Genomic DNA, 21899 nt, shown 5'->3' with positions numbered 1-21899 from the left:
AATAAATAAAATCTTTAAAAAAAAATTGTAAAAAAAAAAAAAGAAAAGATTTAAAAGGAGTGAATAGTTGGCTTTGAACCTAAAGTGGTGCAAGGGATGGAGGCTGGATTTCAGTCTGGTCGTGTTTGGGTCACTATGGAGGGGCCTTTGGGGGGAGCAGGAGAGCTCACTGAGCTCGAATAATATAAAATATGTCAGCCTACCATGCTACTTACAAGCAGAGCGGCCTAGAAAAGCTAGCTACCATTGTTAGGGTCCGTGATTAGTGGTCAGCGGTCCTGAGACACCAGCGGTCCAGTGGTCAGCGGTCCCCACGCCTGCAGCCCCTAGACATCAGCAGTGTCTGAGACACCAGCGGTCCAGCAGTCCAGCGGCCCAGCGGTCAGCGGTCCTGACGCCTGCAGCCCCTGGATGCCAGCGGTCCCAAGACGCCAGTGGCCCTGAGATGCCAACGGCCCCTAGCCGCCAGCAACCTCGCCGCAAAATGCCTCGCCACCCCGAGCCACGAGCGGCCTTGTCCGCAGTGGTGGCTTCCTCTGGGTGGCAACCTTGTCAGAGTGACATCGTGGGGAGCAGAGTCTGTGTCATCCGGGTTGTCCTCCTTGTCATCGTCGCTGTCATCGTTGCCTCTTTGTCATCGGGAGCAGCCTCGTCCGGGAAGCGGTCTTGTCCAGAATGGCCTCTTCTTGGGAGCGGCCCTGTCTGGGGAGCAACCTCATGGAGCAGAGGCCTCATCTTGGGAGTGGCCTCTTCTTGGGAGCGGCTCCGATCATGGAGCGGCCTCATCTGCGGAGCAGCCTCATCTAGAGCAGCCTCGTCCGGAGCGGCCTTCTTGGGAGTGACCTTCTCGGGATCATCATCGCCTTTTCGTAAGAGATAGCCCTGACCGGTCAGTTTGATTCTTGATGCTTGGCGCGAAATAAAGTTTTGTTTGACCTTCGCTTTGTATCAGTCTCGTTCCTTTGATCACGGATCCTAACACCATCACTGTGTTTCTGTGTCTTCATCTATGAAATGGGAAATTAGAGCCCATCCTGTAGGGTGCGATTTCTCCCCCCTCAGGATTTTCAGTGAAATCACTTGTGTAAGAAATAACCTGGTATCTCATTAGTCCTCTCTAGTTTTGTAGTTTGTATAGATATTAGCAGTGCTGAAAGTTTTTGCTCTGGAAAGTTATGCTCAGGGCAGCCCACCCGCGTGGCACCTCCAAGGACTCAGTCCTCTGACTTCAATACTCTTCCATGGCTCCCCATCACAGACAAGATGAAATCCAAGCCCCTTCCAGGGGCAGCTTGCTCTGCCATCACTCCAGCTCTCTCCCAGACAGTGCCTAGTCAGAATCCCACCCTCATTCAGACACACTACACACTGAATTACTTTCGGTGTGCATCTCCTATAATTTCACATAGGCGGTTCCTTCCGCTAAGAACACTTTTCCTCCTTGGTGGAACCATCTTTTAATAAATAAATTGGATGCCATCTCTTGCAGGAGGGGTAGTGATGTGCGAATGTCGTTGCTTTACTGTTTCCAGTTCTGCCCCATCACGGGGGGCGGGGGGGGGGTTGCAGGAGGAGCGGGAGTGGGGGGAGGTGTAGGGTGTCCCTGTGGGTATGCAATGATAAGCATCTAAACAATTGGGGCAAACGGACCCAGCCTCGGTATAAGGCTCCACACCGGCCGGCACCAGCGGGAAACACCCTTATCTCTCTGGGCAAACGGGGCGCGAGTTCCCTTGCAGACCACAGAGAAAAGAGGAAGAGCTACCGCCAGGGGGTCCCCCTGGCGCCTCCCCGCCGCGACAGCTGGTGTCTCCCACCAGCCCGGAGCCGCCTTGATTTGCATACCCATGGTGCACCACGAAAAGACAGTTCCACGATGCTTGAGTTCCAGCCCCACGGAGATTTGTGCACCGTTTCAGGACATACCGCCTGTTAGAAATACACGATGCGTACAAATTCCAGGCAGGGAGCACGAACCGTGCAACCACTGAACCACCATAACTGTGCTAAGAGCTGTCTTGTTCTAGGAAGTTTCAATAGAGAGGTAAATGTATACTCTGGTTTCTCTTCAGATCGCATAAATCTTTCGCCTTTTACTAAAGATTTCCGTGGAGAGGAACAATTCTGAGTTTTCATTCAATTTTTTGAGGCCTCACCTGGTGAGGCTTATTTTTCGGTGTCCAAAAATAGAACCGTTTGTCTATGCTTTTCGGTGGCTGAGTTGTAGTTATTTTTTGGCGCAGAAGATAAGTTGTTTTTGTGGTGTTTACTTGTTGCTATTCATGTGATTAATGTCTTGCTTTCCATTGGTGTAGGTTTTCTTACTATTTTTTTTTTTTTTTACAGTTCTATCTGCTATTACTCTAGTTTATTCCCATTTTTTACAGTTCTATTTGCTATTACTCGAGTTTAGGAGGGTTAGGACCAGAAAAGAGTAAAAAGTCATGCACGTTTTTCCTAATATCTTTCTTTTAAATTAATTCATTTCTTACTGTTTTTGTTTTTGTTTTTTTTAAGATTTTATTGAGAGAGAGAGAAAGAGAAGCAGACTTCCCACAGAGCAGGGAGTCCAATATGGTGACGGTGAGATCCGGACCCCAGCCAAAGGCAGATGCTTAACAACTGAGCCACCCAGGCGCCCCTCCTCCCAATATTTTTGAGATACAACAGCAAGGGGAAAGCACAGTCCTGTCTCCCATCAGACTCCATAGTTGTTTCGGCCTCAGTCTGGTACGACTTTTTTCAGGCTGAACTTTCACATCCAACTCACTCTAGGACGGTTTTTCATGCTGAAGATAGCAGATTCCTTACTATAAGGAAGGGGCTTAATTTACTTAATTTTTCCAGTGCACCAAGCTCTGGGGGGGGGAAATGGGCAAGTAATATAATTGGGATAAGTAACTTACAATCTTAGTGATAAGTGCCTTACAGAAGCATTATGAGAGGATGGATAGGGCTCGGCACCAAGTGTGTCCTCAGATTTTAGACCCTCGTCCGCCCACCTATCTGCATCTTCTTGCCCAAGCTCATTTGATTTTCTGGCTTTAAGTGGACACCATCTCATAGCTGGTGACTGTCCACAAATTTACAGCCATCAGTAGGTCCCATTGATAACTATATTGAAATGCTTCATGCAGCTACATTTTAACTACTTCACCCTGATCCTAGAAGAGCTCTTGAGGGATTCATGAAAAAAACCCTCCCCAACTGTTCTCCTTGGACTACACCCCACCCCTCCTATCCCTTTGTCCTAAACTTCCACACAACACTCAGAGAAACTGGGGGTTTTTAAGTGTTACTTTTTAAAAAGATTTATTTGAGAGAGTGCACCCTCCAAGTAGGGGGACAGGTGGGGGGAGAGAGAGAGAATCCCGAGCAGACCCCCTGCTGAGCCCCACACTGCCTCATCTCTGGACCCATGAGATCATGACCTTAGCTAAAATTACCAGTTGGATGCTTAAACCTACTGAGCCACCCAGAAACACCCACACAGAAATTGTTTTAATGTAAAGCTGATCACACACTCCACTCTCCTGCATAAACCCCTCCAAAGTCTTCCCCAGGACACGTGCTTTACACCTTTCCTCTTTAAGGTCTCCAGTCCAGTGTTATCTCAGAAGTCCCCCCTCACCACCGCCTATAAAACAGGCCCAGTTCTACTACATCGCTATTTATCCTTTTAGCCTGTTTTATTTTTCTTCAGAGTACAAACTACTCGCTGAAATTATATCATACTTTAAGTTGCTTGTCTGCATATGTTTCTCCTACAATGAAAGCTCTGTGGGGCAGGGATTTTTTTTTTTTTTTTTTTTTAGATTTTATTTATTTATTTGACAGAGAGAAATCACAAGTAGTCGGAGAGGCAGGCAGAGAGAGAGAGAGGGAAGCAGACTTCCTGTTGAGCAGAGAGCCCGATGCCGGACTTGATCCCAGGACCCCGAGATCATGACCTGAGCCAAAGGCAGCAGCTTAACCCACTGAGCCACCCAGGCACCCCTGTGGGGCAGGGATTTTACCTGCCTTGTTCTCTAATGGATTCGATGACCCTAAATCAGGGCCTCTCACATAAGCACTCAATATTTGTAGGACAAATGAATGTATTTCTTTTCTAAGCATATATACAATACATAAACTTTTCCACTACAGTTCTCAGCACTTAACAAAATCAAGCTTCCTAAGAACCCTACTAAATAGATTCTGTTATTAGCTCCATTTTATAAATAAGGAAACTGAGGCATAGAAAGGTTACATACCCTCATTCAAGTTGCAAAGCCCCAAAGTGGTGGAATTAGGATTCAAACCCAGGCAGCCGAGCTCCAGAAGAGACATACTCTTAATCACTGTGCTACTGATGGGGTTCAGGACAAAATACAGTATCTTACCATACTGGATATTTTAAGCAATTTGAGAAACCACGAAAGTCACTCTCACCTCCCCATCCTACCCTACCTACACCCTCCCTTCTCTCTAGAAATGGGTCATTAAACCCTCAAGTGAGCCCTACCTTCCTATACTGGAGGCAAGGCATCATCCTTATCTCCAAACTCAAAGGGGCTCCAAGAAGAATCCAAACAAACAGGCCTTGCTAAGTTTCCCCCAGTTTACTACACTTGCCTTATACTCTTTTTTTTTTTTTTTTAAGATTTTATTTGAGAGAGCCGCGTGCACATGCGACCTGGGGAGGGGCAGAGGGAGAGGCAGAAGCAGGCTTCCCCCTAAACAAAGAGCCCAAGGGAGGGCTCCATCCCAGGATCATGACCTGAGCCCGAGGCAGATGCTTAACCCACTGAGCCACTCAGGCGCCTCACCGCATACTCTTTAAACCATCATATTCCTGGGGCACCTGGGTGGCTCAGTGGGTTAAAGCCTCCGCCTTCGGCTCAAGTCATGATCTCAGGGTCCTGGAATGGAGACCCGCATCTGGCTCTCTGCTCAGCAGGGAGCCTGCTTCCTCCTCTCTCTGCCTGCCTCTCTGCCTGCTTGTGATCTGTCAAAAAAAAAAAACAAAAAAAAAACAAAAAAAAACACCTCAACTTTAAGCCATCATATTCCTTCATGACTATCCACTCTTCATCAAACCTCGCATAAAAATACTGAGGTTTAAGCATTTCTTCTGGTCTTCATTTCCTTTTTTTTTTTTTTTTTTAAGATTTTATTTACTTATTTGTTAGAGAGAGAGCGCAAGCACAAGCCGAGGGGAGCCTGAGGTGAGGCTGGATCCCAGGACCCCGGGATCCTGACCTGAGCCACTTAACCTAACAGACTGAGCTATCCAGGAGCCGCTGGTCTTCATTTCCTTATGAAGACTTCCATATTACTAAAATTTATATTGGGGTACCCAGCTAGCTCAGTCGCAGAGGAGTATGGAACTCTTTTTTTTTTTTTTTAAAGATATTATTTATTTATTTGACGGAGACAAGGAGAGGGAACACAAACAGGGAAGTGGGAGAGGGAGAAGCAGGCCTCCCACCTAGCAGGGAGCCTCATGTGGCAGGGAGCCCGATTCGGGGCTTGATCCCAGGACCCTGGGATCATGACCTGAGTCAAAGGCAGACTGAGCCACCCAGGCACCCCAGTATGTGACTCTTAATTGATCTTGGAGTTGTATAAGTCCCACGTTGGGGATAGAGATTATGTAAATAATTAATTAATTAATTTTAAAAAGGAACCATCTTAAATAAATTTTTATGCTTTTCTCCTATTAATCTATCTTTGTCAAATTGATTTCCAGACCCAACCAGGGACCCTAAGAGGGGCAAGGAAAACTTCTTCCTCCCCTGCACTATCTTTTTTTTGGCAAAACGAATCCTGCTCTACCTGGTAAGCACTGAGCTTTTTTTTTCAAAGATCACAGATACCTTTCTACATCACAGTAAGAATATACCATAGTTAATCAGGGTTCTAGGTTAAACCAAGACATCTAGTTTGTTTTCAATTCTCATTACCCAAACAATGCTGTCGTGAAGTGGTACTATGAGTAACCACATTTTCAGTCTTGAGAGAGAATGCCAAATAACTATCTTTAATTCATATATATATATTTTTTTGTATAAAATCTTGGAGACAGAAGTTTAACCATATTTTCTTCTTCTTTTTTTTTTTTTAAGGACTTTATTTATTTATTTGACAGAGAGAGAGATCACAAGTAGGCAAAGAGGCAGGCAGAGAGAGGAGGAAGCAGGCTCCCTGCTGAGCAGAGAGCCCGAAGCGGGGCTCCATCCCAGGACCCTGAGATCATGACCTGAACTGAAGGCAAGGCAGAGGCTTAACCCACTGAGCCACCCAGGCGTCCCCTAACCATATTTTCTTCTAATTAACTGTCCCTTATTTTAGATTGATAGTGTTTTTTTTTAAGATTTTTTTTTAAAAATTAAAGATTTTACGTATTTATTTGTCAGAGAGAGAGCGAGCACAGGCAGACAGAGTGGAAGGCAGAGTCAGAGGGAGAAGCAGGCTCCCTGCGGAACAAGGAGCCCAATGTGGGACTCGATCCCAGGACGCTGGGATCATGACCTCAGCCGAAGGCAGCCGAAGGCAGCTGCTTAACCAACTGAGCCACCCAGGCGTCCTTTTTTTTTTTTTTTTTTTTTTTAAGATTTTACTTATTTATTTGACAGACAGCCATCACAAGTAGGTGGAGAGGTAGGCAGAGAGAGAGGAGGAAGCAGGCTCCCTGCTGAGCAAAGAGCTAGATATGGGGCTCCATCCCAGGACCTGAGTCAAAGGCAGAGGCTTTAACCTACTGAGCCACCCAGGTGCCCCAGATTGATAGTGTCTTGTTTTACAGCTCTTTTAAACTCTTCATGCACTAAAATAGCATTTAAATAAGGAAATAAAGTCATCACTGAGCATTTACAGAGCACTGATTATGTGACTGTGACAGGGACTGTGGAACAAGAAATGAATAAAGCATCACTCCAGGCCAGGGGATCTTTCTTCAGAAAGATTCAGATCTTCAGGAAGACAAAATGTGTAATGAATGAGAGGAAGCATGGGGCGTCTTCAGTAACTAAGAGAGTGAGTTCACAGCCAGAGGACTAGGCCTTCCCGAACCAGTGATTTAATGCAAAGATGGTAGTTGAGAGAAGAATTACCACTAGAAATTCTGAGTGTCCCGAGAATGAAATAGACTGTATTTTGTCCTCAGAGCAATAGGGATGTTGAGTGGCTTAAAAAGGGAAGTAGGGCTGATAATCTTAAGTAAATTCTGACTGCAGCGTGGGAAATGGTTGGCAGAGAAAGGAGCCTGGCAGGCACAGAGGCAGTGGAGCTGGAATGAGGCAGGAAGACTTTCAGAGCTTGTTGCATTCATTCTGACATAGATAGGACGAGTGAACTAAAGCAAGAGAACCAAACCAACTGGAAAGATCTAGCAGAGGAAAAACAACTTTCCTTTTACTCTCTGAGCTCTTGGCTGAGACTCTTGTAATAAGAGACAGATTAACAAGAGAAAAATATGTTTATTAACATGTATACCTCATGTGTACATGGAAGATACCCAGGGAAAAATGAGTTACTCCCTGAGGCGGCCTAAAAACCTGCTGAAAAACCATCTTAAGCTAAGGAGGAAAGAAAAGTGTGTAGGGAGGACAGTTCTGGGGAAGCCACCTGGAAAAGCACAGTAAACAAGATAAGCTTTGTTGGGGCGCCTGGGTGGCTGAATGGGTTAAGCCTTTGGCTCAGGTCATGATCTCAGGGTCCTCAGCGGGGAGCCTGCTTCCCCCCCATCTCTCTGCCTGCCTCTGCCTACTTGTGATCTCTGTCAAATAAATAAATTCTTAAAAAAAAAAAAAAAAAAAAAGAGAAGTTTTGTTCAGCTGATTCTAGTGGGTGCCTTATCTACCAAAATCTTCCTGTGAGTTCACCGTCCTTCTTTTTCTGGTACAGAGAATGAGACACCCTTACAAATGGAGATTTCCTTTTTAAATATAAATTTCTCTTACAAAAGGGCAATGTGTACTGTTTCCGGAGCTTCAGCTGTTTCTCAAAATAGTTTAAAATAATCCTTACACCAAAGAGGCATATTTTGGATTAGCACATTCTGCTACCATTCAGTCTCTGAGAAGGTGGAAACCACGGGAGGCAGATGTGAGGAGGAATAAGGCAAGGCAGGTTTCTGGTTTAGACACTGACGTAGATGAGAAACACGACGGGGGCAGAACTTGGGAAAGATGAGAAGGCGGCTCAGTTTCAAACTGAGTCTGAAGTGTCTGGGCGTTCGGGGAGAGATCGCCAAGAGCTAGGTCTGGAATAAAGAGGGAGCTGAGCTGAAAACATGTGGGCGATATAAAAGTAAGGCGCCAGGCGCACGTGGCCAGAGGCGCTGAAGAGACCGGGAAAGAGCGCAAAGGAAATCGCTTTGGGGCCACGCCACGCCACGCCCCAGCCCCGCCCCTCCCCTTCTTTCCCTCCCCCTTAATCCCACCCACAGGGCGCGGCGCGGGATGGATCGCGGTTCCTCCAGCTTCCGGCTCGCAGGGCATGCTGGGGGCGGAAGCCCCTTCTGAGAGCCAGGCATATCGGGAGCTGTAGTTTGGGACAGGCCCAGAAGTCCTCGCAAATCGCGGCCTTGGTTACTTAAAGGGCAGGTCCAGAAAGCAATGATGCTCCCGTGGCAGGGTTCCCCTCCGGCGGCGGCACGGGGTGCCCCGGGCCGCATCCCCTCTCCTCAGAGCGTGGCACTTCCAGGCCTCCACGATCTGCTCCACCTGCAGGGAAGGCAGGTCACTGCGGAGTCCGGCAGTACCCTTTCGCCCCGCAGACCCTGGGCGGCTACAACCCCCCCCCCCCCCACCCCCGCTCTTCTCTTCCCACTCCCCCCCCACCCCGCCCCGGCTGCTGAGTGGATCTGCGTTTGGTTCCCAGCGTCCGCACCGGGATGAGCGGCTCCCGCTGGTTCTGCTCTTCCAGGGCGCTCAGCTCCGCCGGGGCCAATAAGGCCAGTCTCAGCTCCCGCACCACCGGGGCCGCCACCTCGGCCACAGGCCGCTCCAGCACGGCCTGCGAACGCCAGTTCTAAGCCCGGACAGGCGGGGGCCCCGCGCCGCCACCCGCCTTCCAGGTTCCTGCGCCCCAAGCTTGCTTCCGCATCCCCACCGCGGGGTCCCGGTAGGCCCGGCTCACCGCGCCCACGCGCGCCCAGCTCCGGGCAGCCAGGACGAGCTCAGCTTCGTCTACACGGAGCTTGTCGCTGCGCAGCAGGGGCAGCAACGCGGGCGCCGACAGCTCCAAGAAGCCGCGGGTCCGGAGCGCCTCCTGGGGGTCCACAAATGGGTCAGGGAGGAACAGAAAGACGTGTGAGGGTTTGGGAGTATGCAGATGGGGAGAGGTACCTGGGTGTGGGTCTCTATGAAGGCTATGCAGCGCTCCTGCAGCGGTCCCAGGCCAAAAGTTACGGCAACCTGGCAACAGAATGAAGGGTGTCGGGTTAGTAGTGCAGCCCTCCACGCTGACGCCCACCTACAAGCCGGTCCAGCAACACCCACCTGCAAGGCCTCACAAACCAGCTCCACATCCAGCACCTTCACCACAAACTCCAGGCACAGCTGGGAATAGAAATGAAAGTGGATTGTGCCAAGGTGTCTCTGCTCCAAGACTGGAGCCCCATCCCAGAAGCAGTGAGCCACCCAGACAACTAAGCAGCCTCAAGCCCATCCTGACCTCCCAGACTAGGGGAGGCAAGGAATCACCTTGCTGAGACTTGGCAAACCTGAAGGATCTGGAGACTAGCTGTCTACCTTGTGTCCTGCAGTCTACCTTCTAGCTCATTCCACAATAATCGGACTAGATGAAAGCCATGTGAAAATCCACTCTCCTTTTCTCTGAGGACACTTATTGTCTTCCACTTGTACCCCTCCTGACTCAGACTCTTTTGTTTTAACCAGAAATCTGAATTTTGTCCATGACCTGTCCCTTTCATCCTTGCATCCAGAAAAGTGCTGGGTCATGCCAGTTCCACTTCTCTCAAAGTCATGAACCTCTCTCCTGGGCTTCCACAGCTACTTCTCCCCTTAGCTCCAAATCTTCACTCCCTTACCCGAAACCTCCAATGAATCTCCATGTCCTCTGGGTAAAAAAAAAAAAAAAAAAAAAGTCCAAATTCTTGAAGGTCCTGCAGTGATCTAGTTCATAGTACCCTTTCCAATCTCATCTGTCTCTCTCCTCCTCTCCCACTCTTGGTCCAGCCGCAACTAAATGGCTCACTAGCTCCATTTGTGCCTTGGTGACAAGAATGCCACCTTTCCACTTCACCTCTGAGCAAACTCTATCTGTTCTACCTGATCTAACACAAATGTTTCATCCCCCAAGAAGTCTTCCCTTCTTTTCTCCCTGATGGCAAGACCAGAAATACCCTCTGTAGAGTCTCGACACCATATACCCTCATCTATCACCCTTCTTATACCCCTGGGTTTAGGGTTTTCATGTGTCTCTCTCTCTCTCTGAAGAACAAGGATCAAGGCTGACTTATCCTGGCATCTATGGCATCAGCCATAAACACCCCATAAGTCCCCACAGCACACACACAACACACACGTATCCTTTTGCACACAGGCACACATAAATGCCTGTTTACACAGAGAGCCGTCCATACTCTGTGTCAGTACACATGCCTCTCCAGGCCAGAGTGTTCATGAGGCATGGTGTGAACGGAGCCCATAAAAGAAAAGAGAAATGAGACAGGGGCCCGTCATATAAACCCACCTCTCGTAGTTCCTCCAGCCCATATTCCACAGCTGCTGTCAGCACCTCCAGCACCTGCAGAGTGGGTGGTTGGAGGAGTGGAAGAGAGTTTCTGCTGCCCCTCCCCCACGGCACCCCCCTCCCTCTCTCACCCAGACCTCCGCCCAGTGGGCTCACAGAGTGGCGGTGCAGCCTGACACTGTTGGCATACAGGAACTCCAGCACTGCCAGGAACGCATCCGCCGGCACGGAGCTTAGTACCACGGGGCCAGGCATCCCAGGGCCCAGCTTTGGGCCCAGAAGTCGTTGGAAGAAGTTGCATCTACAGGCCAGCAAGCACCGGTGGGCGAACACCTCCTGCCGTTCTTGACCGACCACAAAGCATACATCACTGTGGGAAAGGGGAGGAGAGGACCGGGGAAAAAGAGGCCTGAGCCTTGGGTGCAACTCTAGGGCTTTGCCTTTGCCCACTCTGGGCCTTCACTTCCTTTTTTGTCCTATAAGGGACAGGTCTTAGTCCTTCCAGCCAAAGGTCTGGGATACATATTCCTGGATTCTAGTCCCAGTTCCACCCTCAGGCAGGTGACTTTATACCTCGGAATCTCAGGTTTCTCATCTGTGAAATGGGATAGTAATCCCAGACCCTCAGGTCTTGGAGAAGGTGGCGATGCCTGATCACTGAGGAGGCACCAAGGCTGATGCAAGATTGATCCTACCTGCCCCTCTCCTCCCCAGCCTGAGTCTTGAGGTAAAGGAAACTCTTCTTGGCTCCTCCTCCACAGACTGCAAACTCAGCTTTTTTCAGCCTCCTCTAGGCAGGAGGGGGTTGGGAACGGGGCTGCAGAGTGCACTGGCTGCTGACAGATATGGCAGCGATACACTATCATGAGACCAGACCACATTTTCCATCTTCACAATCACTTCCGGCCCCAGCCTCTGGGCCTCCCAACAGCATGGGGGTAGGAGGCAGGAAATGAAGCTTGAGCTTCTGGAGCCTCCTAGTCCCAGGTCCAAGGCCAGGGGTTCCCACTACTCAGATCAGACTGCAATCCCCAAAGTAGTGGGGTTATGGGAGTCACCAACCCTTAAGGAGGAGCCCAGCTCTCAGGCAGTGGGGACAGAAAGCTACATTCTAGCCCTGCCCCCATATTTTATCCCTGGTTTCAGACACCACCAGCATCCTGGGCAGTGAGCCGTAGGCAGCACCCTTGAACTACTTCCTGTCTGAGACTCTGGCTCACTCAGTCCCTTAAGTTTTGTTTCCCTTGTGAATCCCCAGTTCCCAGAACAGGGTCATCTGCACCTCTGTCTCCCAGGGAGGACCTCAAGTTACATCCCATCTCTCAGGATCCAGGGGGCAAAGGGCTTTTCTCTGCCAGGAGCTCAAGAGCCAAAAAAGGAAGGCCTTTGCCTGAAGTCACACAGCTGCTCTGGGCTCCAGCTCCCACTGTCCGCCCCCCACCCCCACCTCTGGCTCTCAGGACATCATGGACTCTGAGTGACCTGTAGTCGTTCTCCACAGTTGACTTCCCCAGACTGAGTTCACCAGGGAGGAGGGTCGTCTTCCCCACCTCTTTATACCCAAGGCTTCCTCAGGTTCATGGGGCCCAGCAAAGCCAGTTAGGGAAAACCCATAGACAGGGCCCACCCCCTCACCTGTATTGGGGATTGTTGAGAAGGCTTCGGAGTGCTGTGGAGAAGGGTGCAGCCTCCCCATGCACAACCAGTCCTGGGGTCTCCATGGGGGTGGGGGGCAGGGGGGTAAGTGGGTAGAATAGGAGACCTGTTGTCTCTTGGTCTGTGGGAGGTGGTAGGTGGGAAGGAGCAGGAGTCCTGGCCAGGCCTGGAAGCTGGTGTGGAGACTAGAAAGGGAGGGGCAGGAGCTTGGGAAGCCTGTTTGCTGAGAAGCTAAAGTTTAGGGATGGGGCAGGAGAGGCCCAGGTTCCTTAAGAAGGCATCAGAGGCCAGTGGAAGAGGCTGGAGGCTGAGCTAGGGGATGGGGACTCAGAGAGGGGAACAAGAGAGGCTGAGGTGGAGCAGACTGGACTGGGGAGAGGCTGGCAGCGGATGAGGCCCCAGCTGGGAGCCTGCCCAGGCAGCAGTGGGTGGGAAGCCTGTGGGTTTCCACGGAAACTGGAGCCTGGCTTGAGAGGCCCCGCCCATCTCCCACAGGGCCAGGGAAAAATTTTAGCCCTCAGAAGGGGGCCAGAAGCTGAGTGGAGGGTCTCAGCACCCAGGCCCCAGCCTGTCTTGGGTTCAGAGTTCAAACTCCCTGTCCCTCCTACCCCTGCCCCCCACAGGCACACAGGGTCAGGATTTGGTTAGTCAGGCCTGGGGAACCCCCCTGAACAGGGAAATTCCTCACCCCCATGGAGTTTTTAGGGCCCAGACTGGCTTGTCTGAGAGGAGACAGTCCTATCCCTTCCAGAGGGAGGTCAGGTGAGGTGGCGTCAGCTCTGACAGAGGCGTCATGGCCTCAGGCATCCCTAAAATGCAACCCCGGTGAGGGGGGTGGCTCTCTGGGCACCCAAGAGGTGTGGACAGCCAGGGACAAGCCCCAGGGCACTTGGGTCAGCAGGGGTCAGGAGGCTGGGCGCTGGTTCCTGGCCAAGTCCAGTCACCACTGTTGCACCACTATTGCGTCAGGTCAGCTCCCACCAGCGGGGCTGATGGCCTCCCCTCCCCCTGCACACAGCCCTGAGCTGAGTAAGTCATCCAAGCCCCACCCCAGCTCTGCACAGGGAGCGGAAATATTTGTCCTTGTTGAGGCTGACGGGGAGACGAAAGAGCCATGACGTTCTCCTTCCTGTGGGCCCAGATCCTGATTCCTCAGCAGCCACCCGTGCAGGCTCAAGATCTCCCCACATCCCAGGCTTCTGCAACTTGCTCACAACTGAAGAGCCAGCCTTCACGAGGGGAGAACTGGACAGCGGCTCAAGAGCCCTGGAGCCCATCTCTACATCTGTCCCCTCAGTCGTCCTTGTGGTAGTAGTATGCCCTGAGGTCTAGACCCCCATTATCCCCTCTCCCCTGATGACTCAGGGACCCCACACTCAGCACCTGCTCACAGTAGTAACACTTCCAGGTTAAGCCAGAGCCAGGACTGGTAGGTGGAAACCAGACAGGAGTGCCTGTAACCCAGGGCAACTCCACAACACAAGGGGCCATTACCTTCCTGCTTGCCAGTCAGGCCAGCGGGGAGGGCAAGCCTGTGGAGCTGGGAGAGAGTTTGGAAGCCAAAAGCTGCAGGTGACTCAGGTGCCTGCGGGAGTTTCGGGAGAAGGAGGCATTCATCCCAGAACTAAATCTAGAGGTAGGACCAGAGGCCAAATTCAGAGGGTGGAACGAGCTTCCTGAGTCACCTGCCCCCAGTCTCAGCCAATTATAGGGGCGATCTTTGTGCCAGGCACCCTAGAAGCAGGTAGGGGTAGAAGGCATCTGGATTCAGTACCCACAGGGCTAGAATGATCTGTGGAACTGAAGGAGTTGGGTCTGTGTCTCCTTCTGGTTGGGGGTTTGAAGCACCACAGGCTAGGCTGAGGCAAACCAAGGGCAGACTCCCCCTTCTGCTGGCAAAGTCAGGTGGGAGAATAGTCAGGCGGAAGAGAGACTAGGAGGTGCTCACTTAGCTAACCTCCACAGCGCCCAGGGGCAAGTGAAGCTTGGGGACAGGGGCCATCCTAAGGTGATAGTCTGAGCAGCACCACTTATGTCCTTAACAGCCCTTAACCCTCTAAGAACCTAGGAATCCACGCAGCCCGGACTATTTCATTCAACTGTCCCCGGAACACAGGTAAGAAGGGGTTAGGGAGTAAAAACCCTTATCACAGAGTGAAAGACTGGATGGGGTACAAAGATGGCCAGTTTCTGGCATCCTGTCCCAGTTCGGGTCTTCCAGTCGGCAGGTCCATGGCTGGCAGGCCTGTGCCCCCCGGACGCCAGGAGGAGGAAACTACCAAAGACCCTGGGCTGAAACTATCACCGGTGAGGCCTCCAGGCCACCTGCCCAGTATTGATGAGGCCCGACTAGCAGGTCTGGGCCCATCCTCCCGCCGTGGCTCGGTGCTGGGCCCAGCCTCCTCCTTCTCACGTCGCAACTCGCTGGCAGGACCCCTAGCAGGTCCTGGAGGTCGGCGACCATCTCTGGGCCCAGTGCCTCCTCTGGGCTCAAGGGTTAGCTTCTCGGGGTTGCCCCTGGCCCCCCTCCGTCGGCTGGCGCCCTCCTACCGCATGGAGCCCGCGCCCGGGGAGCGCTGGGAGGCCAGCCGCATGCAGCACTCGATGGAAGTTACGCTGGCCGCCCGGCTGGGCAACGCGCACTACGTGGGTGCTGAGGCGGGGCCTCTGGCTCGTGAGCTATGCGAGCTGGTGCGTGTGCGCCTGCGTGAACTCTGCCCCCCACGCTACAAGCTCGTGTGCAACGTGGTGCTAGGGCCCCGCGCCGGCCAGGGTGTGCACGTCGTCAGCCGTGCGCTCTGGGACACCGAGCACGACGGGCTGGCCTCCGCCGCCTTCACCAATGCCTCCCTCTTCGCCGTGGCTATAGTGCACGGGCTCTACTGTGAGTGAGGAGGCCTCCCAGTTCTGCAAAAACGATTTATTCTCCCAGGAGGAGGCCCTCCCTGGGGCTCGATCCCAATAAATAAATGTCTGTTAATAAATAAAAGTGGTCCATAAATAACGCCCCCGAGCTGGGGACTAAGGCTCAGGCTTTTCTTGGAGAAGGGGTAGGAGGCTGCTGGGACAGGCAGACTCCAACCCCAGTAAAGCTGGTCCCTGATTCCCTGGGGGATTCGGCCCAGAGCCCCCAGTGAGGCACCAAAGGGACAGGTAGGCCCGCAAAGGCCAGGGCCAGAGCCTTACAGGCAAAGGCCTCAGACCTGACACTTTGGGTCATGGCCTGCCCTGAGGGTTAGGGCCTAGGCTGGGCAGCGGTCCCGGAGCAGCTGCAGAGCATAGCGGAGCCGCTGCCGCAGGTCTGGGGAGCAGCCCAGCTGCCGGAGGTGGGAAGCGAGGTAAGTACAAGCACTGCGATTACGCGCCACAAAAGTCACAAGCAGGGGTTCCCAGCCACTGAGGATCAGCTTGGTGTGGTCTCCATAGAAGTTTACCTGTGCGCAGAAGGGTCACCCTGGTCAGAGCCTAGGCCCCAGGTCCAGTTTCCTCCCCACTGTACCAGGGGTCTCCCTGACCTTCCCCCCAGCTCCAGGAGGGGTTCTCACCTGGACAGTGCCGTCACTGAACAGCATAAGGAGGGCCTGATCCGTCTTGACCCACTGCAGCAGGAGTGGGGGCGCCGGCACCTCCAGCTCTTCCACACTGGGCAGATCTCCACCCTGGGAGCAGGAGCAGGTCACTTGCCTGACAGGAGTCATGCTGCCCCCCCTTGAAGTCTCCCACAGAGGTTTAGCCTCCAGCTCTGAGCCCTCCACCCCTCCCGCCAAGGGGACCAGGAAGGGGTTAGGATGCGTTACTCATCAATGTGCACTACTCCAATCACACACCTTCATGAGACGCTGCTCCATGTAGGAGGCAAAATACCGGAGGACACCCAGCTGAGGCTGCAGGGCCCGAGGCACAGCACCCACAGAGAAGGAGAAGTGCTTTGTGCTGGTGGGGTTGTAGTGCACGGTCCTGGAAGAGAGGAGACACGAGGTCAGAGAGAGCCCGTCGCCAGTGCCCACCCCCGGAGACCCCAGGACACCCCAGTGCAGGAGCACACACCTGCTAGGCACAGTGGCCCAGATACCAGGCAAACCAGAAGAACACTTACTTTCTGTTGGCTGAGAGGGCCATGTGTGTGCCATTGTTGAAAAGCACAGCCACACGGCGGCTGGACAGCTGATACCCAAAGCCAAATTTGTTGGAGTAGTCCACCCACTTGCTGACCCATACCAGAGGCTCTGGCTGTGCAAGCGGAGCTGGGTTCTGTTCCGCTGTCATGGAAGAGGAAGGAGTGAGGACCTGTTTCCCACCTTTAGGCCAAAGAACTCCCGACACCATCCATCCCTACTGGACTCCACCCTTACCTGGCGGCATGAAGGCCAAGCAGTTTCTCAGAGCACAGAGGGCTGACTCCACGACTGTGGCCACAGTCAGACCTTCTTCAAACCCTGAAGGGAACAGGGAACCTGGAATGAGGCATCACCAGGACACAGGCCATGTTTCTCTGACACTCTGACACTCTTTTCCTGAGTTTAGCCCCTGGGTTTAGCCCCACCAACCTCTATAGCCCCTCTCTTCCTCCTAGCTTCTCACCATCTCCACTGCTCGCCAGGGTCCCATGGGGTGAGCTGTCTTCAGGTGCTGTCTCTACCAAGCTGAGGGGGGCAGGGCCGGAAGCTGCTGGAGCCTGGAGAGTTGGAGAAGGGAAAGGAGTAAGATAGGCCTCAAGGTCCGAATCCTTGAGAGTCCATGGCCTAGCCTTGCCCTGGCAGCCGGGGCACCCCAGGTCAGCCCCGCTTGGCTAATGAGACGCAGCCAATTAGGACAGCACGAGGTTAAATGCTTCACTAGCTTCTTTTATCCCAGGCTTCCTGCAGCTGCTAGGGTGAGAGTGAGTCAGGGCACACTACCCATGTGAGCACCTCACCTCTGGCCTGGCACCTTGATGGCCAATGGACGTCCGCATGAGGCCGTTCACCAAACAGGAGACCTCGTCCCGCTCCTCAGGATGGTTTTTACCTGGGTGGGGGAAGATATAACCTTCATATCTTGCCCATCCCCAGGGCTCCTGCGGGGATACAGATGGGCACATGCTCTCCCCAGCGGTTCAAAGGCATTCACATTCATGCCCCCACAATGAATGTGCCAAGCCCGCCCCGCCATGCTATATCCTCCACACCACTGACATTCCAGACTTACTCTTCTTCTTCCTGCCAAAGAGGCTCTTGGTAACTTTGACAAATAGGATCCTAGCTGGGTTAAGGGGTGTCAGGTCTGGGACTGTCACACAGCTGCTGACAGGGAGCCGGTCGGGGGTGTAGCCCTGAGGAGGGAAGTCATGTGAGCAAAGAAGAGAAGCCTCAGGAGTTTGGTCATCTACCCCCACTGAATACCCTTGGAATATGCAGACTTGACTTAGATGTCTAGGGAGCCACAGACCTTGGTAAAGAAGTCATGGCGCAGGATCTGATCGATTGAGGGGCGGTCTTGGGGTGAGGCTCGAAGGATGGCAGACAGAAGCTGCCGGGCAGGCAGTGAGAGGCTGGCGGGCAGTGTGTAGTGAACCTGTTTGATGCAGCGATACGTCTCCTTCAAGTCAACTGTCTCAAAGGGGGGAGTCCCACACAGCAGTGTGTACCTGAAGGGCAGAGGCAAGGCGGTCAGGAGTGCAGCGGAAGGGACACCTCACCTGGGCCCCCACCAGGGTACAGATGACCCTGGGACTCACATGACACAGCCCAGGGACCACACGTCTGCCTCCGGGCCATGGCCCTGTCTCTGCAGCACTTCTGGAGCCACATAGTTGGGGGTGCCACAGATGGTTCTGGAAAGGGATAGGGAGGAAGAGAGAAGAAGGTTCAGACCCGGCCTGGCTAGCCCCCCCTTCCCTGCCCCCACTTTGAGTCCAGACAAAGCAGCTGCCTGTCACCAAAGGCAAGAGAACTCCTGCTTGTCCTGGGACAATGGATGCTGGGGATGGCAGCTGAGTCCCCGCCCACCCGCCTGGCCCAGCTGCTCAGCTGCTCTGCAGGACAGGGGAGGCCTTGACCCCCACCCCCACCCCCTCCCCCTCCTCCGAGGTTAGCATCCTAACCTCAGTCCCCCACTCCCGTCTGTCAGACACCCACACAGGCTGTCACCTCCTCTGGTCTGTGCACACACAAACCAACACCAGCTGTCATATTCCCCAAAACATTCATCAGCCACACATGCTGTCTGTTGTCACTCACACCCAGCCACCATGGCCACAGCAGGGTCTTCTTACACAGGATATCATGTCCTGCCATTCCCACACTCAGTCTGTCTCACACACACATCGCTTATGTCACCTTCCCCCACCCATACAGAGGATCTAGTCAAACATCTCCGAGAATCCTTATACCCCTCATCTGTCTCAGGGACTCAAACAGCCTTCTCACCAGTCCCAGTAACTCCAGCTGCCACCTCCACATTCCCCCGCAACACACACAAACAACCCATCATCCTTTTCCCATCTATCACACACACACATCAGGCAGTCATCATGCCTCCCACATACATACTCACTGTCACACACGTCATCTGTGTCACAGACTGTGGCCACCCCTCTCCTCAAACACTCACTTCTTCCTATGTTCCGGGGGTTCCAACCGGGTTGCCAGCCCAAAGTCCCCCATCTTCAGTTCCATGTTCTCGGTGATAAAAAAATTCCCTGAATGGGGTATGAAAGGTGTGTCAGAGTCCTTTCTCTCCGCCTCCCCAAACCCCAATCCTGCCGGCATGGGAGGCTCACCCAGCTTGAGGTCCCGATGCAGGATACCCCGCTGGTGCAAGTACTTGAGTCCGGAAAGGATCTGGCGCAGGTAATAGCGCACCTCTGGTTCCAAGAGAGTGTGCCGGGCCTTCCAGATGTGGGCCAGGGACTGCAGAGAGCCACCTGAGCTTTAGCCCCTGATCCGCCCTCTCTGACCCTCCCTCCGTTCGCGCTCACTGAAGAGGAGAAAGGGCTCCAGCTTTGGGTCTTAAGCCGCCGCCGCCACCCCCGCCCCCGCCACCGCCCTTTCCCTCTCCCACTCCTCACCTTTCGGCTGCAGAGCTCCAGAAAAATGTATATGTTGTCCGCATCCTCAAAGTGGTGCGAGAAACGCACGATGTGGCGGTGCTGCAGGCCGCGGTGCAGCTCAATCTCGTTTAGGATCTGCAAAGCGGGCGCGGGGTGGTCATCCTTCAAGGGCTCCCTCACCACTGTCCCCACCCCACCCCTGGTCCGCTGGGCCCGGGCCCACCTTCTCGCGCTGATGCGGCTTGGTGATGCGGCTCTGCGAGATGACTTTGACCGCGTAGGCGTTGCCCGTCTCTGTGTCAGTGGCCTCATAGCAGCGGGCAAAGCCCCCCTATGGTGAGGGAGCATCAAGCAGAGAGCTCCAGGACAGCCAAGTCCAGCCCGCAGACGTCCCCGCGCCTAGGAAGAGCGTCCCCGCGCCGAGGGCAAGCGTCCCTGCGTCCCCGCGCCGAGGGCAAGCGCCCCCGCCCCACCCGGCGCGGTCAAGGAGGTCAGCGGGACCCCCCCACTCCCCTCGCTAGCACACCACCCCACCAGTTCACCTTGCCCAACAGGCGGCCTTTGAAGTAGGTGCGACCGCTGCTCGGGTCTGTGATAAGGCGCCCTGGTTCCGTCGCGGGTGGCCCAGCCACCATCTCCACTTCAGGTCCCGGCACTGCACTTCCAGGCGGCCCGGGCCCGGCAGGGGGCGCGGGCGGAGCGGCCGCACGCGGGAAGGGGCGCGGGGATAGGAGGCCGGCGGCTGGCTCCATGCAGGCGGTGCGTCGCAGCGCGGGCCCGGCTTGTTTCGGTTCCGCCCGGCCCGGGCCGCGCGTGGCGCTGCCGGGATTTGCTACGCTGCGCTAGCGCCCGAGGGAGCTCGGCGTTTTTATCAATGAACGCCTGTCTCCTCCCCGGCGGCTCGTCACCAAGAGCCCGCCCCCTTCCAGGCGGTGACTCACCTAGAAGCCACGCCCCTCCCCAAGCCCTGCGTCACCGATAAGCTCCTCCTCCCACCCAACGCAAATCCAGGCCCAGCCTCCTCCCCACGCCTTAACGCCGCAACCGTTCTGGTAGTCACCATGCGGCTGAGACAAGAATGTCGGGGTCAACCGTTTCTCCGTGCCCCTCTCCCTACGTCCTGGTGAACGAGAGTCCGTTCATGGGGGGGGAGGTGTCTCTTTCTTTCCCCATCTTTCGGGTCTTTTTCTGAAGTCTGAGTGGGGCTGGGTATCTGGGGAGTCTCCCCCGGCAACTAGATAGACCGGCGAGCCTGGCGGGAAGGGAGAGGCAGGGGCGGCGCTCACTTTTGCCAGAGGGCGTCTCCCACACGCCCTTTTAAGTGCGCTAGACCTTCCGCGGTCCCACGGCCTAGGCCAGAGCCCCCGGGCCCGGGCCGGTACTACCCCCTTTAGGGTTTAGGAAGAATTGCACCCTCCTGAGCCTGGTTTGGGACTGGCCGGAGCCGGTGGAGGAGGGGGAGGCTGCCACGCTGAATTTTTGGGGTCAAACACCCCAACTTTCAAGATTTTTGCCATGTGCCTCGTCGCATCCTCTGTTTCCCTCCTCCACAACCTTGAGAGTTAGATCTCGGGTTCTGGCGGGGTCCCTTATTCCCTTTCCTTGAAAACACCTAGTGCCTTGATTCGGCGGTCAGAAGGCCAGAAAGTGAAGAATGGGAATTAGGATTTTTGTCAAATCTAGTGATGGACAGTTGGGCAGGTGGTCCTGGGGCCATGTGGACCGCTAGACTCCTAGTTCGAGCCTACCCTTCCCAGGGCCAAAAACACAGAGAGAGGTGGGGTCTTAAGCCTTCCGGGGTGTTTGTCCCAGTTATCACAGGCCTCCCCCTGGCTTTGTCCTTCTCACCTCTCTGCCCTCACTCTGTCCCACTCAATCAATTATTAAGCCATTCAGGCCTCAAAGACCCATTAAGAGTACCCGCCAAGTGCCAAGCACTGGCTGAACAAAGCCGCTCAAGGTTGCAGCCCTCATTTAGTCCACACTCTGCTCTTTGGAAACAGACAAGAGGCAAATTTAAGAACAAAGTCATTGCAGGTTTAGGCGCCTGGGTGGCTCAGTGGATTAAGCCTCTGCCTTTGGCTCAGGTCATGATCTCAGGGACCTGCCTGGGATTCTCTGCTCAGCGGGGAGCCTGCTTCCCCCTGTGTGTGTGTGTCTGTCTGTCTGTCTCTCTCTCTCTGCCTCTCCGCCTACTTGTGATCTGTTTGTGATCTCTCTCTCTGTCAAAGAAATAAATAAAATCTTTAAAAAAAAAAAAAAAGTCTTTGCGGGTTTTGAAAAATGCTATGAAGGAAGTCAACAGAAGACTAACTAACCAAAGAGCTTGCTTTAGAAAGAGTAGCCAGGTGAGTCAACAGATACTGAGTAGAACCTAATTTCTGTCAGTTGTATCCCCCAAAAGCTAAAAATCTCTGCACAGTACCCACTTCCCTCCATCTTCCCCTCCCAGCTTAATCTGAGTTGTAGTCCCTCCTGTTGGGATTACTGAGATTACAGGTCATTGCCCCAG

The 21899-nt window shown here is 53.7% G+C and overlaps 3 protein-coding genes and 1 non-coding gene across 10 annotated transcripts; 2 read left to right on the top strand and 2 right to left on the bottom strand.

Annotated features, from left to right (window-relative positions):
- Window positions 1–2052: 2052 nt before the first annotated feature.
- LOC123387490 lies at window positions 2053–2167 on the top strand. Its single transcript, XR_006601927.1, has one exon. It is a non-coding gene; the product is annotated as a U5 spliceosomal RNA (small nuclear RNA).
- A 5273-nt stretch (window positions 2168–7440) lies between these two features.
- BTBD19 (BTB domain containing 19) lies at window positions 7441–13333 on the bottom strand. 7 transcript variants are annotated; one of them, XM_004740475.3, is made up of 8 exons: window positions 12337–13333; window positions 10858–11071; window positions 10702–10755; window positions 9486–9545; window positions 9333–9401; window positions 9124–9255; window positions 8875–9000; window positions 7441–8708 (listed from the first exon to the last, which is right to left on the bottom strand). In XM_004740475.3, the coding sequence occupies exons 1-8, from the start codon at window positions 12420–12422 to the stop codon at window positions 8574–8576; spliced, it is 876 nt and encodes a 291-aa protein (XP_004740532.1). In that variant the 5' UTR covers window positions 12423–13333; the 3' UTR covers window positions 7441–8573. The 7 variants fall into 7 exon arrangements, with proteins under 7 accessions (XP_004740532.1, XP_044920351.1, XP_044920356.1 ...); XM_045064416.1 differs by having other exon boundaries at window positions 9333–9545; XM_045064421.1 differs by lacking the exon at window positions 9124–9255.
- A 1190-nt stretch (window positions 13334–14523) lies between these two features.
- On the top strand, window positions 14524–15361 carry DYNLT4 (dynein light chain Tctex-type 4). Its single transcript, XM_013044537.2, has one exon. It carries the CDS (start codon window positions 14524–14526, stop codon window positions 15247–15249), a length of 726 nt encoding a protein of 241 aa, XP_012899991.2. The 3' UTR covers window positions 15250–15361.
- PLK3 (polo like kinase 3) lies at window positions 15263–20276 on the bottom strand. Its single transcript, XM_004740469.3, has 15 exons — window positions 19930–20276; window positions 19611–19718; window positions 19406–19522; window positions 19118–19247; window positions 18949–19036; window positions 18074–18169; window positions 17785–17983; window positions 17545–17668; window positions 17273–17364; window positions 16939–17032; window positions 16710–16793; window positions 16454–16616; window positions 16185–16314; window positions 15903–16016; window positions 15263–15791 (listed from the first exon to the last, which is right to left on the bottom strand). Exons 1-15 carry the CDS (start codon window positions 20137–20139, stop codon window positions 15600–15602), a joined length of 1941 nt encoding a protein of 646 aa, XP_004740526.1. The 5' UTR covers window positions 20140–20276; the 3' UTR covers window positions 15263–15599.
- Between the last annotated feature and the right edge of the window lie 1623 nt (window positions 20277–21899).

This window comes from Mustela putorius, unplaced genomic scaffold, assembly GCF_011764305.1.
Source record: "Mustela putorius furo isolate JIRA1106 unplaced genomic scaffold, ASM1176430v1.1 tig00003853_pilon_pilon_pilon, whole genome shotgun sequence".
Taxonomy (NCBI): domain Eukaryota; kingdom Metazoa; phylum Chordata; class Mammalia; order Carnivora; family Mustelidae; genus Mustela; species Mustela putorius.
Note: the sequence above shows the minus strand (reverse complement) of the source record. Positions and strands in the feature narration are given on the sequence as shown.

Coding starts and splice junctions, on each gene's coding strand:
- PLK3 (XM_004740469.3), bottom strand. CDS start 20,139: ATGGAGCCAGCCGCCGGCCTCCTATCCCCGCGCCCCTTCCCGCGTGCG. Junction 19,037..19,117: donor GCATCGGGACCTCAAGCTGG/GTGAGCCTCCCA, acceptor TACCCCATTCAG/GGAATTTTTTTATCACCGAG. Junction 16,017..16,184: donor TGGAGCAGCGTCTCATGAAG/GTGTGTGATTGG, acceptor TCCTGCTCCCAG/GGTGGAGATCTGCCCAGTGT.
- DYNLT4 (XM_013044537.2), top strand. CDS start 14,524: ATGGGGTACAAAGATGGCCAGTTTCTGGCATCCTGTCCCAGTTCGGGT.
- BTBD19 (XM_045064416.1), bottom strand. CDS start 12,422: ATGGAGACCCCAGGACTGGTTGTGCATGGGGAGGCTGCACCCTTCTCC. Junction 10,756..10,857: donor TCAGGCTGCACCGCCACTCT/GTGAGCCCACTG, acceptor CCCACTCTGCAG/GTGCTGGAGGTGCTGACAGC. Junction 8,709..8,874: donor AGCGGGAGCCGCTCATCCCG/GTGCGGACGCTG, acceptor CCTTCCCTGCAG/GTGGAGCAGATCGTGGAGGC.